Source organism: Electrophorus electricus, chromosome 18, assembly GCF_041902795.1.
Source record: "Electrophorus electricus isolate QZ-2024a chromosome 18, ASM4190279v1, whole genome shotgun sequence".
Classification (NCBI taxonomy): Eukaryota; Metazoa; Chordata; class Actinopteri; order Gymnotiformes; family Gymnotidae; genus Electrophorus; species Electrophorus electricus.
Window position 1 is genome coordinate 4,959,359 of NC_137514.1, and position 14,160 is coordinate 4,973,518.

Sequence of the window (14,160 nt, forward strand, 5' to 3'; positions counted from 1 at the left end):
ATTAAACATGCACTTTATTTTGATAAACAGACAACACGTCTATCTCTGCAAGTACGCTGTGCACACTTCAATAACCCACAAACACACTACAACACAGGAGACATATATACACACTAAAGACAATTACACATAATGCCAAACAGGTGGATGAGACGAGGGTGTGGCAACACGGACGCACACACACACCAAGACGTTTAAGGAGGGGGCGGGGCCATAACGTGATAGTGCAAATCACACAAGGGCTGTAATGTTTGTCTAAAACATCCTTTTTCTCTGGAAATCTTGTGTGCTTCAATGCAATTTTAACAACTTTTTTTTTCTTGCTCTATTTCCTCTCAAGATGTTGAACTTTTACTAAGAGTGTTCGTTAGTTTTCCTTTCTTCTTGGCAGTGTGGAGATATCTTTGGTAGAAAATAAAGAGGCTTAAAAACATTTCATTTTGTAATTTTCTGGCATACAAAATGCTCAATGAAAAGGCCAAGTAGAAGTACAGGGCAAGCGCCCCAAGCACTAACTCCTTATGTGGGTGTGTGTTTGAGTGTGTGCTATATACAGAAGCCCACCTACACACACACGGTGGGAATGAGCTGCTCCCTCACTGCTCAGTGGTTAACATCACAGACGAATTCGCTGCTGAAACTGGTTAACATAGCTGAATATTGGAAATGAACCAATCTTTATTAATAGCAGTAGTTCAGGCCTGCACACGGCCAGGCTTCAGCAACTTAGCCCTCAGGAGAAGGATCGGATCCTGAAATGTCCCCTCTGACAAGGAGCTGATCGTGGATTGCAGCAAGAAGCAGGAGCGGCACTACCAACCTGTGAGGATCAGTGGAACCACGGTGGAGAGAGTAGATAGTTTCAGGTACCTTGGTGTTCACATCTCGCAGGACCTGTCCTGGTCCCGCCATACCAACTCCTTGGCAAAGAAGGCTCGTCAGCGTCTTTACTACCTCAGATGCCTAAGAGACTTCAGACTGCCCTCCAAAGTACTGCAGAACTTCTACACCTGCACTATCGAGAGCATCCTCACGGGGAACATCACAGTCTGGTTTGGGAATAGCACCAAGCAGGACACACAAGCACTCCAAAGGGTAATGCGTTCAGTAGAGTGCATCACTCACACGGAACTTCCTGACCTGCAGACCATCTACTACAAGCGGTGCCAGACCAAGGCCAGGAAAATTGTGAAGGACCCCACCCATCCCAACAATACTCTTCTCTCTGTTGAGGTCAGGGAGGCGCTTTCGCTCCCTGAAGACCAAGACAGAGAGGCTGAAGAGGAGCTTCTTCCCACAGGCCATTCGGGCCCTGAATCAGGGAAACTGATAAACTGTGGGGACCACCACCACCACCATGTAACATAACTGTATATCTGTACATCTGTATATATAGATTTATACTCAATTACCTTGTTACACAACAACTGTAGATATGTTATTATACAAAATGGATCTGTACATTCTGTAGATTGTGTACATATATACCCAACCATATACATTGTACATTGTGTATATAATCATAATATACATATATTGTACATACATTGTTAATATATTTTGTACATACATAGAATATATATATTTATCTTGCATATATATATTTTTCTCTATGCACCCGTTTTCTTTTCCTCAGTTTGGACGGAGCACTCTCCACCATTTCACTGCGAGTTATACTGTGTATGACTATGTATGTGACAAATAAACCAAACTTGAACTTGAACTCTTTACATCACCTCTTTTCAGTCACCGCTCAAAGTCCAACTGGGAACAAGGGAAAGAGGAATAAAAGGGAAACTAAGTGCAGTTACTGGTCAAGGAACACACCCTCTCAATCCCACAGTCACAGTGTGCTTTTGGTTAATGTGTTTTTGGACAAATATCATTCTAGCTGATGTCTATAGTGACTTTCCCTCTCTATGAGACATGTATCCAAGACACACTATATTGGCTCCTGCATCTTTAACCATATCCAGGTCTGACTCTGTACACTCTGCAGACGGCAGCAAACCAGAATGTAACACACACACAGACACAAATCATCTAGACCATCTAATCCCATTAAGGAACTGTAGATTCATAGATGCACAAAAGGCACAATACATTCAGAGCCTTTTATATCCAATCTGCACACAGTTAAGGCAGTGTAGTTGGACCTAGATGAGGCAGTGTAGTTGGACCCATCTGTGGTGAACTCGGATCACTGGGCCTGGCCCTCACTGGACTTTTACCCATGCAGTTGGTTTTAAGCAGAACATTGTTGAGCTGTTTGGATTTTGTTTTCCTCTGTCATCAGCAGTCATGGGCAAGCAGATTAACATCATCTGCTCTCACCTGTGGGCCTACTACAATGTTCTGTGGTGGGGCAGATCAGCCAGCGGAGAGCAAAACAACCCTTTTAATTTAGGAAGGGAGTGAACCAACAACAAAAAAGGGTCATTGTCTCCATGTGGCACAGGGGGCCAGTCCAGACGTTTTTGACGTTTATGTCTCATGGGGTTTGAGAATATAACCAGGAATTACAGCTGAAAATACTACAATACCAAAGACGCTTCCACGCTGGGTGAAAGGTAAGGGTGATCTGGACATTATCGCTGCACACTGGCTGCTGTAAAGACAGAAGTTTGTTGCTAGTTCTCTGACCTTCTATTATTCTGTAAGTAAAAATGAGGCCAGCGTTTATCCTTCTTCCTGCTGACGTGTATGAGCTTACAGTGAACCTTGTTGGGAAAAGCAGAGGTTTTTGAAGTATGTTATAGTTGTTCATGGCATGTTAAATTGGTCATTACAACCAAAGACAGTAGCATCAGCATTTAATTACTTCATTGTGTGTATAAGTCTTTGTTTGTCTGTGTGTTTTAACTGTAAGGGCCGAGGCCTCCGCCAGCCACCAGGGGGAGGCCTCGACTCAGGCACATCACTAATCAGGCTTAATGCCCAACAACTGGGCTACACCTATATGAGTCCAGTGACCCAGTCTCTCAGTGCTGGGTCTTTGCCAAAGTTCTGAGCCAAGCTCCTAGCCTTTGGGTATTGAGGACTGTGAGCCTTTGTGCTGCACCTCACTTCTGCGCTGCGAGGGTGTTCGTGTTTTTACACGTCCCCTCACCTCTCCAGTTTTCCTCCTCCAGTCTGTCTCTCTCCCAAGGTTCCCCTTAGCCATTACAGCTCCACCCTGTTTTCTGGTTTTGTTTAGAAAGTTTTAGTTTTCCGCAGGCCACTGGAACTGCCATTCTTCCCATGGCGTCCTTGGTTCTCCCTTTTCCCATGCTCTGCGTGGTGTTTAGTTTTTTCCCTCTAGTTTTATCGTCATCATTAGAGCGTGGTTGCTCACCCAGTAAGCTTTTGGTGCCAGCACCTATCAGCGACTGACCAGTCGATTTTCGCTCCACCTTGCATTGATTTCTTAGGAGGCAGGTGGTGGTTGTGTATGAGGAATTATTGGAGTGAGCGTGTTACAAGCAAAGATACTTTGAAATGTTGAACTTTTCTCCATTTTATGTAAATGAGAAGGGAGTTTTTCTGAACAATAGTCAATCACCACTGTGTAGTACATTTCTTCATGTCACCAGAAGACATGGATGTTGCAGCCATTTTATTGTTTTTAAATTATATTTCCTGTTCTTTGTGTATTTATGCAACCAATATTCCCTTCAGTTCCTATTCCCTTCCCTTCAGTGTTGTGACAAGGTTGTGGGGAGAATTGTCATTGCTGTGTGGTGTTTTCCTGTACTTTTCCTGTACTCCTGTGATTTTACAGAGACATTTTAAAACAGGAGGAAATTACTTTGGCTTTACATTATAGACAAAAAGGTTTTTTTTGGGTCAGTGGGAAGCAGGATTTGCCTACATGTTGTGGACAGATAAACTTGCGTTTTTAGTGACACATTATGGGTGACAATTGGTAGGGTCATATTTATAAGTTGCAGTTACAGGAAGTGACCTGTAAAGGGTGTAGATTAGTCAGGAAGGTGCTGTTAATGGGTAAGTCAGACCTGTGGTTGAAACAGAACGTTTCAGAATGTTTTCTTCAGTCTCAGACTAACTACTGTTGAATCAAGTCTTTGGAGAGTTTTCTAAGTATTGACTAACGACCCAACAAAATGGAACTGTGGTGTAATACTGCCCACGTCTTTGGGGTCTCTCAAATGGTCATCACTGGAGAGCTTAAAATAAGTATTTTTAGGGGGAAATGATGGTCCATATTAGATCTATATTTCTCAAAAATGTAGAGGAATATTGGAACTGCACAGATGATACTGATGCTCAAGTCTATTTGGTAGCTCATCTTCTCCTTTCAGTAGGGTGTCCAATAGCCAAATCTGATGCCACTGGCCCTGGGCAGATCTGTGAATGTTGTTCAGTGTGGTACAGAATGCATGGTACAGAGGGTCTGTAGAATTATATCACTGCTGTAGAATCCTGTGTAGCACTGAATGAGGACAAAGTGTAATTACTGATGTAGTTCACCTGCTGAGGTGGGTAGATCAGTCAAAACTTGCACTCAGATAAAAGTACTGTTACTTTAAAATAATAATTACTCAAGTAGAAGTAAAAGTAGTCATTTTAATAATTTCTTAAGTAAGAAATTGTCTTACCAATGTCAACATTGGTAAGATTACTTATGTAGCTAGAGTTACTTCATTCATTTAATAACATGGTAACTACTGTATATACACACACACACACACACACACACACACACACACACACACACACACACACACACACAAACATACAAACTAAAATATGTGGTACTCATAGATTTTACACTGAATTCAAATCTGTTTTAAAGATGTTTCTCTCAGGCATGGTTTTTAAGTGAATTTTACAATAATAAATAATTTATTCATACATAAGGCTGTTATTAGATGTAAAACATGTACAGTCTTGTACGTGTATGAATTTTGCCATTATTTGGCCTCAGGAACAGTCCTCTTCAGAAGTAGACTGTAGACATAGAGGCACTCTCACTTTGCTTAGAACCAATTTTCCATAGGCCCACTATACATGAGTATAATCAGTTGCAAAATATTTATTCTGTCTAAGTAGCTAATACCAATTTGGTAAGTCATGTCAGCTAAATGTAGATGTACATGTAGATACAAATAGATGTAAATATAATGGAACAAAGCAACAACAAAAAATATGTTTGAAAGAAAAATTCTGAAAACATTTGGATTAATTGTGTAAAAATACATAATAAATGTAACATTGCTGGCTTGAGTGCCGCAGGACGCAGAGCAGGACGCACAGACTTCCTCGACTGTGCAAGACGTTTATTAACATTAAACACATACGACACAGGTGGAACTCGCACATAACACTTACAGTAAACATGACTCTACACTTAACATTAAACGAAGAACACATACACTTTAACACGGGACTACACAAACTAACGTTATGGCTACAAAGATCGAAATTAACACACACGTAGCGACAATGGCCAACGAGGATGCACACACTGACAAGGTTTTAAATAGACAGACAGACATTCAACACTAAACCCTGTGCAGGTGTGTGCAATCCCGGAGGGCGTGGTTACAAACAGTACACACCTGAGTGCCCCTGCACGCGGCGGGCCGTACCACGTGTGGCAAAATGAGGTTTTGGCTTTCTTAGGAAATATCTATGTGTGCATTACTATTGGGCAACTATTAGTGTGCAGAATTATTATGCAACCAAATAAAGATGAACCATGTTGAAAAGCCCCAATTTTAAATAATAAAAACATTAAGACTAATAAAAACGTCCCCCAGTGTGTTGGGGGGGGGGGGGGTAGTTAATAAAACAAATACATAACTAAAAGAAATGAGAGCAGAATAGATGACTGGAGAGGAGAAGTGAAGAATTACCAGAGGAGAGGAAGAAAGACACAGAGAACAGAGAACAGATGACTGGAGAAGAAAGAAGAGGAGAGACCCAGAGAGGAGAGGAGAAAGGAAGAGGAAAAAGGAGAGAAGAGATGACTGGAGAGTAGGGGAGAGATATAGCTATGACTGGAAAGGAGAGTAGCGTATAGGACCGGAGGGGAGGAGGAGAGTAGAGTATAGGACCGGAGGAGAGGAGGAGAGTAGAGTATAGGACCGGACGGGAGGAGGAGAGTAGAGTATAGGACCGGACGAGAGGAAGAGAGTAGAGTATAGGACCAGACGAGAGGAGGAGAGGAGAGTATAGGACCGGAGGGGAGGAGGAGAGGAGAGTATAGGACCAGACGAGAGGAGGAGAGTAGCGTATAGGACCGGAGGGGAAGAGGAGAGTAGAGTATAGGACCCGAGGAGAGGAGGAAAGTAGAGTATAGGACCGGACGAGAGGAGGAGAGTAGAGTATAGGACCGGAGGGGAGGAGGAGAGTAGAGTATAGGACCGGACGAGAGGAGGAGAGTAGAGTATAGGACCGGAGGAGAGGAGGAGAGTAGAGTATAGGACCGGAGGAGAGGAGGAGAGTAGAGTATAGGACCGGAGGGGAGGAGGAGATTAGAGTATAGGACCGGAGGGGAGGAGGAGAGTAGAGTATAGGACCAGACGAGAGGAAGAGAGTAGAGTATAGGACCGGAGGGGAGGAGGAGAGTAGAGTATAGGACCGGAGGAGAGGAGGAAAGTAGAGTATAGGACCGGACGAGAGGAGGAGAGTAGAGTATAGGACCAGAGGAGAGGAGGAGAGTAGAGTATAGGACCGGAGGGGAGGAGGGGAGTAGAGTATAGGACCGGAGGGGAGGAGGAGAGTAGAGTATAGGACCGGAGGAGAGGAGGAGAGTAGAGTATAGGACCGGAAGAGAGGAGGAGAGTAGAGTATAGGACCAGACGAGAGGAGGAGAGCATTCAAGAGGTTAAAATGAGAGGGGAGCAGAATAGATGTCCCTGATCCTCACTCGAGTGCACTTGTAAGTAAATAAAAACATACGTTTTCTAACCCTTGGTCACAATATCTTGACTTGTCTTCATATAACAATACATAGACTTATGGTTATATGAGTATCGTTATACTTTATTAGTCCCTTAATAATGATAATAATAATAATAATAATAATAATAATAATAATAATAATAATAATAATAATAATAATAATAATAATTGCTTATAATGAGTTAGTGAATTCCCTACTCCCTGGGTTTCATTGATCCCCCTCAATGAGGAATATGGACAAATAAGAGGTTAAGTGGTTAAGACTGGGGTTCCATACATATGTCAAGCAGAAAAGAAAATCTATTCTAACACCAAGAACACTACTTAGGGAAGGTTCCTATTGCTACAGTTGACCTCTGAAACCTGAGGGCATGAACAGAGAGAGTCATGCCAGATATTACAACCAATTCGTTGCCCAGACCTCAAACATCATGAATTGCAGCCTCCTGTCACATGGGGAGGATGAGATAAAAGATGAGTGTCAGCCCAGACAGTACCAGAACTTAATGTAGACATGTTTTGTGGTCCAGCTGTGGACATGTGTACAATGATCATGAGTAAGCTTAGCTACCATCAGAAACTATGCTATAAAAAGCAGCATGTGAATGCAGCAATGTGCCAAATACCAACAACCAGTATAACTGAAACCAACAAACTGGTATATTCTGATGTAGTAGTCGTGCTAGAGACCTTAGACTACAACATACAAGACACAGGCCACTCCTGCTGACCCCTTGGTTGACAGACAGAGGAAACTAAGATCAATACAAATAAAGATAAAGAAGTCAGCAAACAGACAGAACTCAAAAGGTGCAAAAAGATCAAAGATGGTGCCTGGCTATGGAAGAGAATACAATGGACAGTTCATAAGTGAAGCTCGAGAGTCTGCTAAACAGAGTTTAACAGTACTGGCATCCAGACTGCAAAGATATACACAAAACACAGCAGCCTATTCACCATCTAAAGTGTACTCTCAGTTACAGAGCAACGGAACACTGGCTGTGGTTCCACCCAGAGCTGAAAGAACAGCAGTTCTGTAAGAGCATATAGGAGAATGAATCATCACATTACACCGGTGCTCAGTAGTTGAGAAATTTCAAAGCATTGCATCACAATCTCCAAGAGCAGGAGCCAGTCAGCATTACAACAGAAACCTGTCAGAAGCCTGAAGCAATACAACAGCAGATGTCCAAGAGTGGGTCAGAAACCTGAATAACTGGGAAGCTCCTAGCGATGACATGATCCATGCCTACTGGCTAAAGAAGTTCTGCACGTCTCACCATCAAAACAAATGAACCAGCTCCCATCTAACTGACTGGCTAACAAGACAGAACTTGTCATGAAAGATCCCAACAAAGATCCAAACACCATTCAATAAGCTATCTGTCCACAGCATGACTGCTCTTTTCAGGATTAGCTCAGTGGTTAAGGTACTTGCGGTCTAATCAGAAGGTTGCTGGTTCAAGCCCCACCACTGCCAAGTTACCACTGTTGGGCCCCTGAGTAAGGCCCTTAATCTTCCATTGCTCAAGTTGTACTCAGTCATAATTGTAAGTTGCTTTGGATAAAAGTGTCAGCTAAATGCTGTAAATGAATACTAGATTGAAGAGTTTTATCTCTATTTTTGTCATATATGTCCAGTAAACAGTCAGTTAAACTGAAAGGTGGACTGATGCAATAACTAGGAGGAGCAATATGTATGATTTTACGATATAAAATGTGCAGTCATGCACATGGTCATCCGTTTGACGCCTCAAAGAAATCTCTCTTCCTGTTCACAAGGCGACAGTAACACTTGTAACGCTGAGGTGAGTAATGCTATTTTTTTCTAACCCTACTGCTTATTTTTCCTTTTCCTTTTATAATAGTATGGATATTGGTTGAGATATGAGCACGATATTAGCAAAACATATTATATTGAAACTGTAAGGTGGTAGTAAACTTTTGCACATATAAACACTGAGATCTAAAAGTAATTGATTTTTTCTCTTTTGTCATACACAAACAAGTATGATTTGTAGGCTATGGTCAATAGAGGGGATATACATGTTTATTTTAGAAAAAAAAACATGAACATGAGTACAAGCACACAGCATGTTACTCCCTTTTAATACTGCAGTTGTCTGCAATGGTGTCTCTACAAATTACTCCTTCCACTTCTGTGGTCTTGCACATCTTATTAACTGGTGAGTAAGAGCTATTTCATCAATTAGGGCAATTATGCAGTAAAAGGTGCTATGTATGTACTATGTGTGTACTATGTGTATGTTATGTGTGTACTATATATGGAGCATATTTTGTTCCTAATGCGATCATATTTTAGCACCTATTTGGCATATATTTAGCATCTATCCAAACATTTAAAGTGGGCAGGCTTAGACATTGTTGAAAAAGATGAGCATGGAGACTGTATTGGGCATTGGGTATAGGAGAAAGTATCATACATGGGTCAACATATACAGGTAGAATTAGAAATAATGAAAGTGTGTAATGCAGGGCATACATATTCTTTAAAGATGAAAGCAACATTTTTATTTCCAGAGGCTCATTTAACAATCATTTATATAACAATAACTGATACATTACTGCATTTTGTTTTGCAGGTGTTGTTGCCCAGGATGGGTGGGGTGTGAAATACACCCCAAAATCTATTTGTGCCCTAAAGGGATCTACAGTGATCATAGGCTGTACTTACACGTACCCACTTGGATTTGCAATTAAAAAATCTTTTTGGAGCATAAGACAGGTGACATCTACTTCAGAGCCTCCTGACCTGTCTCTAGACCTCAGGTACCAAGACAGGGTTCAGTACCTCGGAGATAAACAGCAGAACTGCACCCTCAGCCTGAGAGATGTGACAGAAGAGGACCAATGCAAATACTACTTCAGGTTCATAACATACAAAGCAGATGGGAAGTTTCAAGATAAAAATGGAGTTCAACTTTTTGTCACAGGTGAGCAACGTCGTTAATAAGAATGCTCGGATCTTCACTCACTAGATCACAGGATTGTTTCAGCAGAGCTGAAAGTGGGTAGAAGAACATCGCTTAGACACGCATTTCAGAATTAAAGTGGTAAAAAGGGGGATTTCACCTAAACACAGAAAAAATTTGATCTGGGATTATTATTTTCCGTTTAGATTTCTCGGGGGAAGGGGGAGTGTGCAATTTAAGCATAATAAAATCTTTACATTTATGAAAATCTGTTTTTGTTCATAATGAAGCAAAAATATTCCCAGTTATATATTATATGATCTTATTTTCATCTGTTCTCAGACCTCCAGGTGGAGACTCCTGAGGAAGTGGTGGAGGGAGATGACGTCACTCTCACGTGTAAAACCACATGCAATCTGACTGGTCCATCGTACATCTGGTACAAAAATGGGGTCAGTTTATCCTCCAACACCAAGGCCCTGAACCTGAAGACAGTCAGCAGTGAGCATGCAGCCAGTTACAGCTGTGCTGTACTGGGACAAAGCCATTCATCTTCCGCTGTTATTCTTGATGTCAGGTGTAAGTACAGAATTCATTCCAGTCTAGTCTCAATAGTCCAATTATATACAGTATGTGACCAGAAAATAAAATAATTTAGATTAAAATGTACTCACTGTCAGGGAACACTCGCCTCCCGCGAGGCATGTGGTTTGGCCAGCTACGTGCAGTAGGAGGACCCTCGTTTGTAACGTTTCAATGTGGTGTGTTGTTGTTAATAATATTAAATGTCATACTCGTCATTGTTAGATGTTAGATGTATTTATCGTGTTCGTTTAATGTTAGTCGTTTCATGTTCGTCTCCTTTGTTTGTAACACGTGTGAGTGCTGTTGTCTTTGTGTCTGAATAAATGTACGTCCCAGACGTGGGAGTCTGTGCGTCCTGCCCCTCACCCAGCGGCACTCGGGCCACGACACGTTACACCCACACATACTCTCTTACTCAATATTTGAGCCCTTGCAACAAAAAAACATAAATCAGCCATTTCCCTTTTTGTGTAAACAGTTATTTTTTGATTTTGAACAACCTTTGCATTAACGTTACATTTACATGCTAAATGTGCTTTATTTAGATTTACCTTACTTCAATCATGTGGGCATTTAAAAATAAAACTTACAATAATATTATTGTTTTTATTTTGTAGAATGCAGAATAACAGTGTATGGATATGGATGGTTTTTCATTGCTAAGGCACATTTATGCCTGAATTGGAATGACAGAAACTGCCCTATAATTTTTTTGTCATTTAAATTTATTTATGTTTTCTGTTTGACTGAAACACTAAACTAATGGCAATATTTATAGATCCTCCAAAGAAAGTGTCAGTGTCCATCAATCCCTCTGGTGAAATATTGGAGGGCAGTTCAGTGACTCTGACCTGCAGCAGTGATGCCAACCCACCTGTGCAGAACTACACCTGGTTTAAAGAAGGAGGAACCTCACCTGTAGCATCTGGACAGAGTTACAGCTTTAACCTCAATACCAGTAGAAGTGAAATGTACTACTGTGTGGCTCAAAATGAACACGGGGTGCGCAGATCAGCTGCACTGCCACTCAATCCAAAACGTAAGCTATGTGACCACACTGCAATACATTCATGTATACAATGTGTGAAGATTTTAAGTTTTCAAGGTGTTTTATTTAAGTATATGCACTCTATATACTGTTATTTGAGTACTTTAACTTGTTTTTAAATAGCTTAGATTTCTCCATTTGTGTCTCAGCAGGCTTCTCCATGATTTCATATGTAGCTGCTGGAATTAGTCTCTGTGGGGTTGCCGCTCTTCTATTCATCGCTTTCTGGAAGAGGTAATACATGTGTGTTTACTGCACTCGAAGAGTTGCCCTATTTTATATACCTTCAGTAAGTCAGCAAAACCTTTCAAATGTCTACCACAAATTCATTTTCATGCATTTGAGACATTTTTACAAAATGATGTTATCAACTTAATAATGTTATAGTCATCTCTCCTTATTAACGTTCAGTGAGAATGATAATAATTAACTTTTCTCTGGGGACAGAAGAAACAAGCAGAACATGAAGTCATCTGCAAATGCCTCTCTGGTGAGCTGTTACAGAACTCAGGGATGGGACATTTGACTTGGAAATGTACGGTGAAATGTCAAAGTCCACGCACTAGACGGCAGAGTTGTATGAGGTGTTGCATAAGGTGTTACAGAATCAAAGGTGAAGTGTCCGAGTTAACTTCATCTGAAGCTCTTCACCTCCTTGCATTAAAGGAGCTTCAGAGCTTATATTTGAGCGACATATTGCACGTCATATCTTATTTGCACTTCAAAATTAAAAAAAATTTTACAAAATAAATAAAACATTTTAAAAAAAACACAGTACAAAAAAAACCAGCTGATGATTCATGAAAAAACAGCTGATGATTCATGATGTCAGTAACTCCTACAAGCTAATAAAAACAAATATAGAGTTTAGTTCCATGCATATATTTATTCAGCTATATCTAGGAATGTGTTAGTTGACTAATTTTGTCTACCAATGAAGCTATCACAATATCTGGCGTCTTGTTTCACGATAGCTTCTCCGTTACCTTTGAAATGCTTAGATTAAGGTTATTTGGTTTTTTAAAAATTCAAACATATTGCATTTTCTACAACTAATCTCTGCAGAATGTTTATTCTGATAATATGGATGAAACATACACAGCTCTGGATCCCTCAGCCAGATCCTCTAACGTGTACCACACACTTACAGTGAGCGTCTCTTGACCATTACAATACACAGGCATTCAGATCTGTAAAGAATTCCTACAAATAATTAATAATTTTTCTTTCATTTCCTTCATTCTTTTTTTCCTAATCACAGGCCATTCATCCCAGTCGTCCTGATGACACGTACACAGCTCTGGATCTTCATCCCAGTCATCCTGATGACACGTACACAGCTCTGGATCATTATTCCAGGTGTCCTGATGACACATACACAGCTCTGGATCGTTATTCCAGGTGTCCTGATGACACATATACAGCTCTGGATCTTTATTCCAGGTGTCCTGTGTATAACAGTCTAGCAATGAATGATAGCTTTTTATTAAACACTGAATTAACAATACTGTTCAAAAACTTTCCATTTTAAAACTACATACTCAGCTCCAACGTGTGTATGTGTGTGTTTTCCTCTTTCAGACTAAGACAGCAAAGCTGAGGTCTATGGATACCATTTGGAGGAGAGAATTTGAGAGAGAATGTTTATTGTTAGAACATTTCTCAAATTGTATAATTGTAATAAGCATGCAAGCTTCATGTCTGCTAAACATAATGTACCCATTCATGATTTATTCTATAAACAGTTCCTTTCTAGGAATGGGTAACTCTGTATTTAGAACCTATGAAGGCTGTCAGAAACACAATCTATAGTCAATTTGAGTTAACTAATAAATATCCATCTGTGAAACACATTAGTCTATTTGAGTTAGCTAAGAATTATCCATCTGTGCTATGCTGCAAAATGAATTCCACTTCTTTTTTTTCTTGTGTAAACTTTAAGTACTAACCCTTGACACCTAATTTAGTATATCATTGCATGCTTATTTTTCATGTATTTGGGAAGGAGGTTAAGTAACATCATACAAGTCAATAATAAACAGATAGCAAACTTCTACAAATGATGCAGTCTGTGTGCTTTTTGCATGTTAAATATTGCACAGATTCTGAATTTAATGTGAATTTCAAAACAGAACAACAGGAAGCTTGTGCACTCTACAGCAATGCAGGAAAGTAGTGATGTACGGTGTTCAAGCTACCCGCCCGTAAGTTGTGAATGAGCAATTATTACATATTTACCATATTACAAAGGCATAACAGTGAACTCTGCAGTGGTATCCAAAGATGCTCATCTCCCTTATTCATCTCGTCATAAAAAACATATCTTTGTAAAATACATCACCAATATAATACAAACTTTATTATATTAGACCTGAAGAAAATCAATTCTATATATTTTGCAGCATACTATATGCTGTAATAACATGCATATTGGAACCAAGATTTTTTAAAACAACCATTTTCTCTTCCAACCTGGCTACTATTGCAGTTTTTCTGAATTCTTCATGTTTTCTTTATTTCCTGCAAATTAAAAAAGACAAAGTCAAAACTTTTAATTTCCTTGGTAAGCATATAACAGCAATTATCCAATGTAATCTATTCTTAGACTCCCTTAGCCACCTTTTACAGGTGTTCAAGTAGTTCAATTTCTATTTGTGTGGGGGGTTTTCCCATTTGGAGCATAAA

The 14,160-nt window shown here is 40.2% G+C and overlaps 1 protein-coding gene across 3 annotated transcripts; it reads left to right on the forward strand.

The window, feature by feature from the left end:
• The first annotated feature begins 8,671 nt into the window (after positions 1-8,671).
• Positions 8,672-13,525, forward strand: LOC113590914 (B-cell receptor CD22-like). Of its 3 annotated transcripts, XM_035535029.2 has the most exons (10): positions 8,672-8,717; positions 9,029-9,095; positions 9,513-9,863; positions 10,185-10,421; positions 11,206-11,466; positions 11,628-11,709; positions 11,923-11,965; positions 12,541-12,624; positions 12,737-12,918; positions 13,057-13,525. In XM_035535029.2, exons 2-10 carry the CDS (start codon positions 9,038-9,040, stop codon positions 13,073-13,075), a joined length of 1,317 nt encoding a protein of 438 aa, XP_035390922.1. In that variant the 5' UTR covers positions 8,672-8,717; positions 9,029-9,037; the 3' UTR covers positions 13,076-13,525. The 3 variants fall into 3 exon arrangements, with proteins under 3 accessions (XP_035390922.1, XP_081557369.1, XP_081557370.1); XM_081701243.1 differs by lacking the exon at positions 8,672-8,717 and having other exon boundaries at positions 8,752-9,095; positions 12,737-12,876; XM_081701244.1 differs by lacking the exon at positions 8,672-8,717 and having other exon boundaries at positions 8,754-9,095; positions 12,737-12,834.
• The last annotated feature ends 635 nt before the right edge of the window (positions 13,526-14,160 follow it).

Excerpts from the sequence above, each read along its gene's own strand:
- LOC113590914 (XM_035535029.2), top strand. The coding sequence starts at position 9,038 with ATGGTGTCTCTACAAATTACTCCTTCCACTTCTGTGGTCTTGCACATC. Across the intron at positions 11,467-11,627 it reads ACTGCCACTCAATCCAAAAC|GCTTCTCCATGATTTCATAT; the intron begins GTAAGCTATGTG and ends GTGTCTCAGCAG. Across the intron at positions 11,966-12,540 it reads CATCTGCAAATGCCTCTCTG|AATGTTTATTCTGATAATAT; the intron begins GTGAGCTGTTAC and ends TAATCTCTGCAG.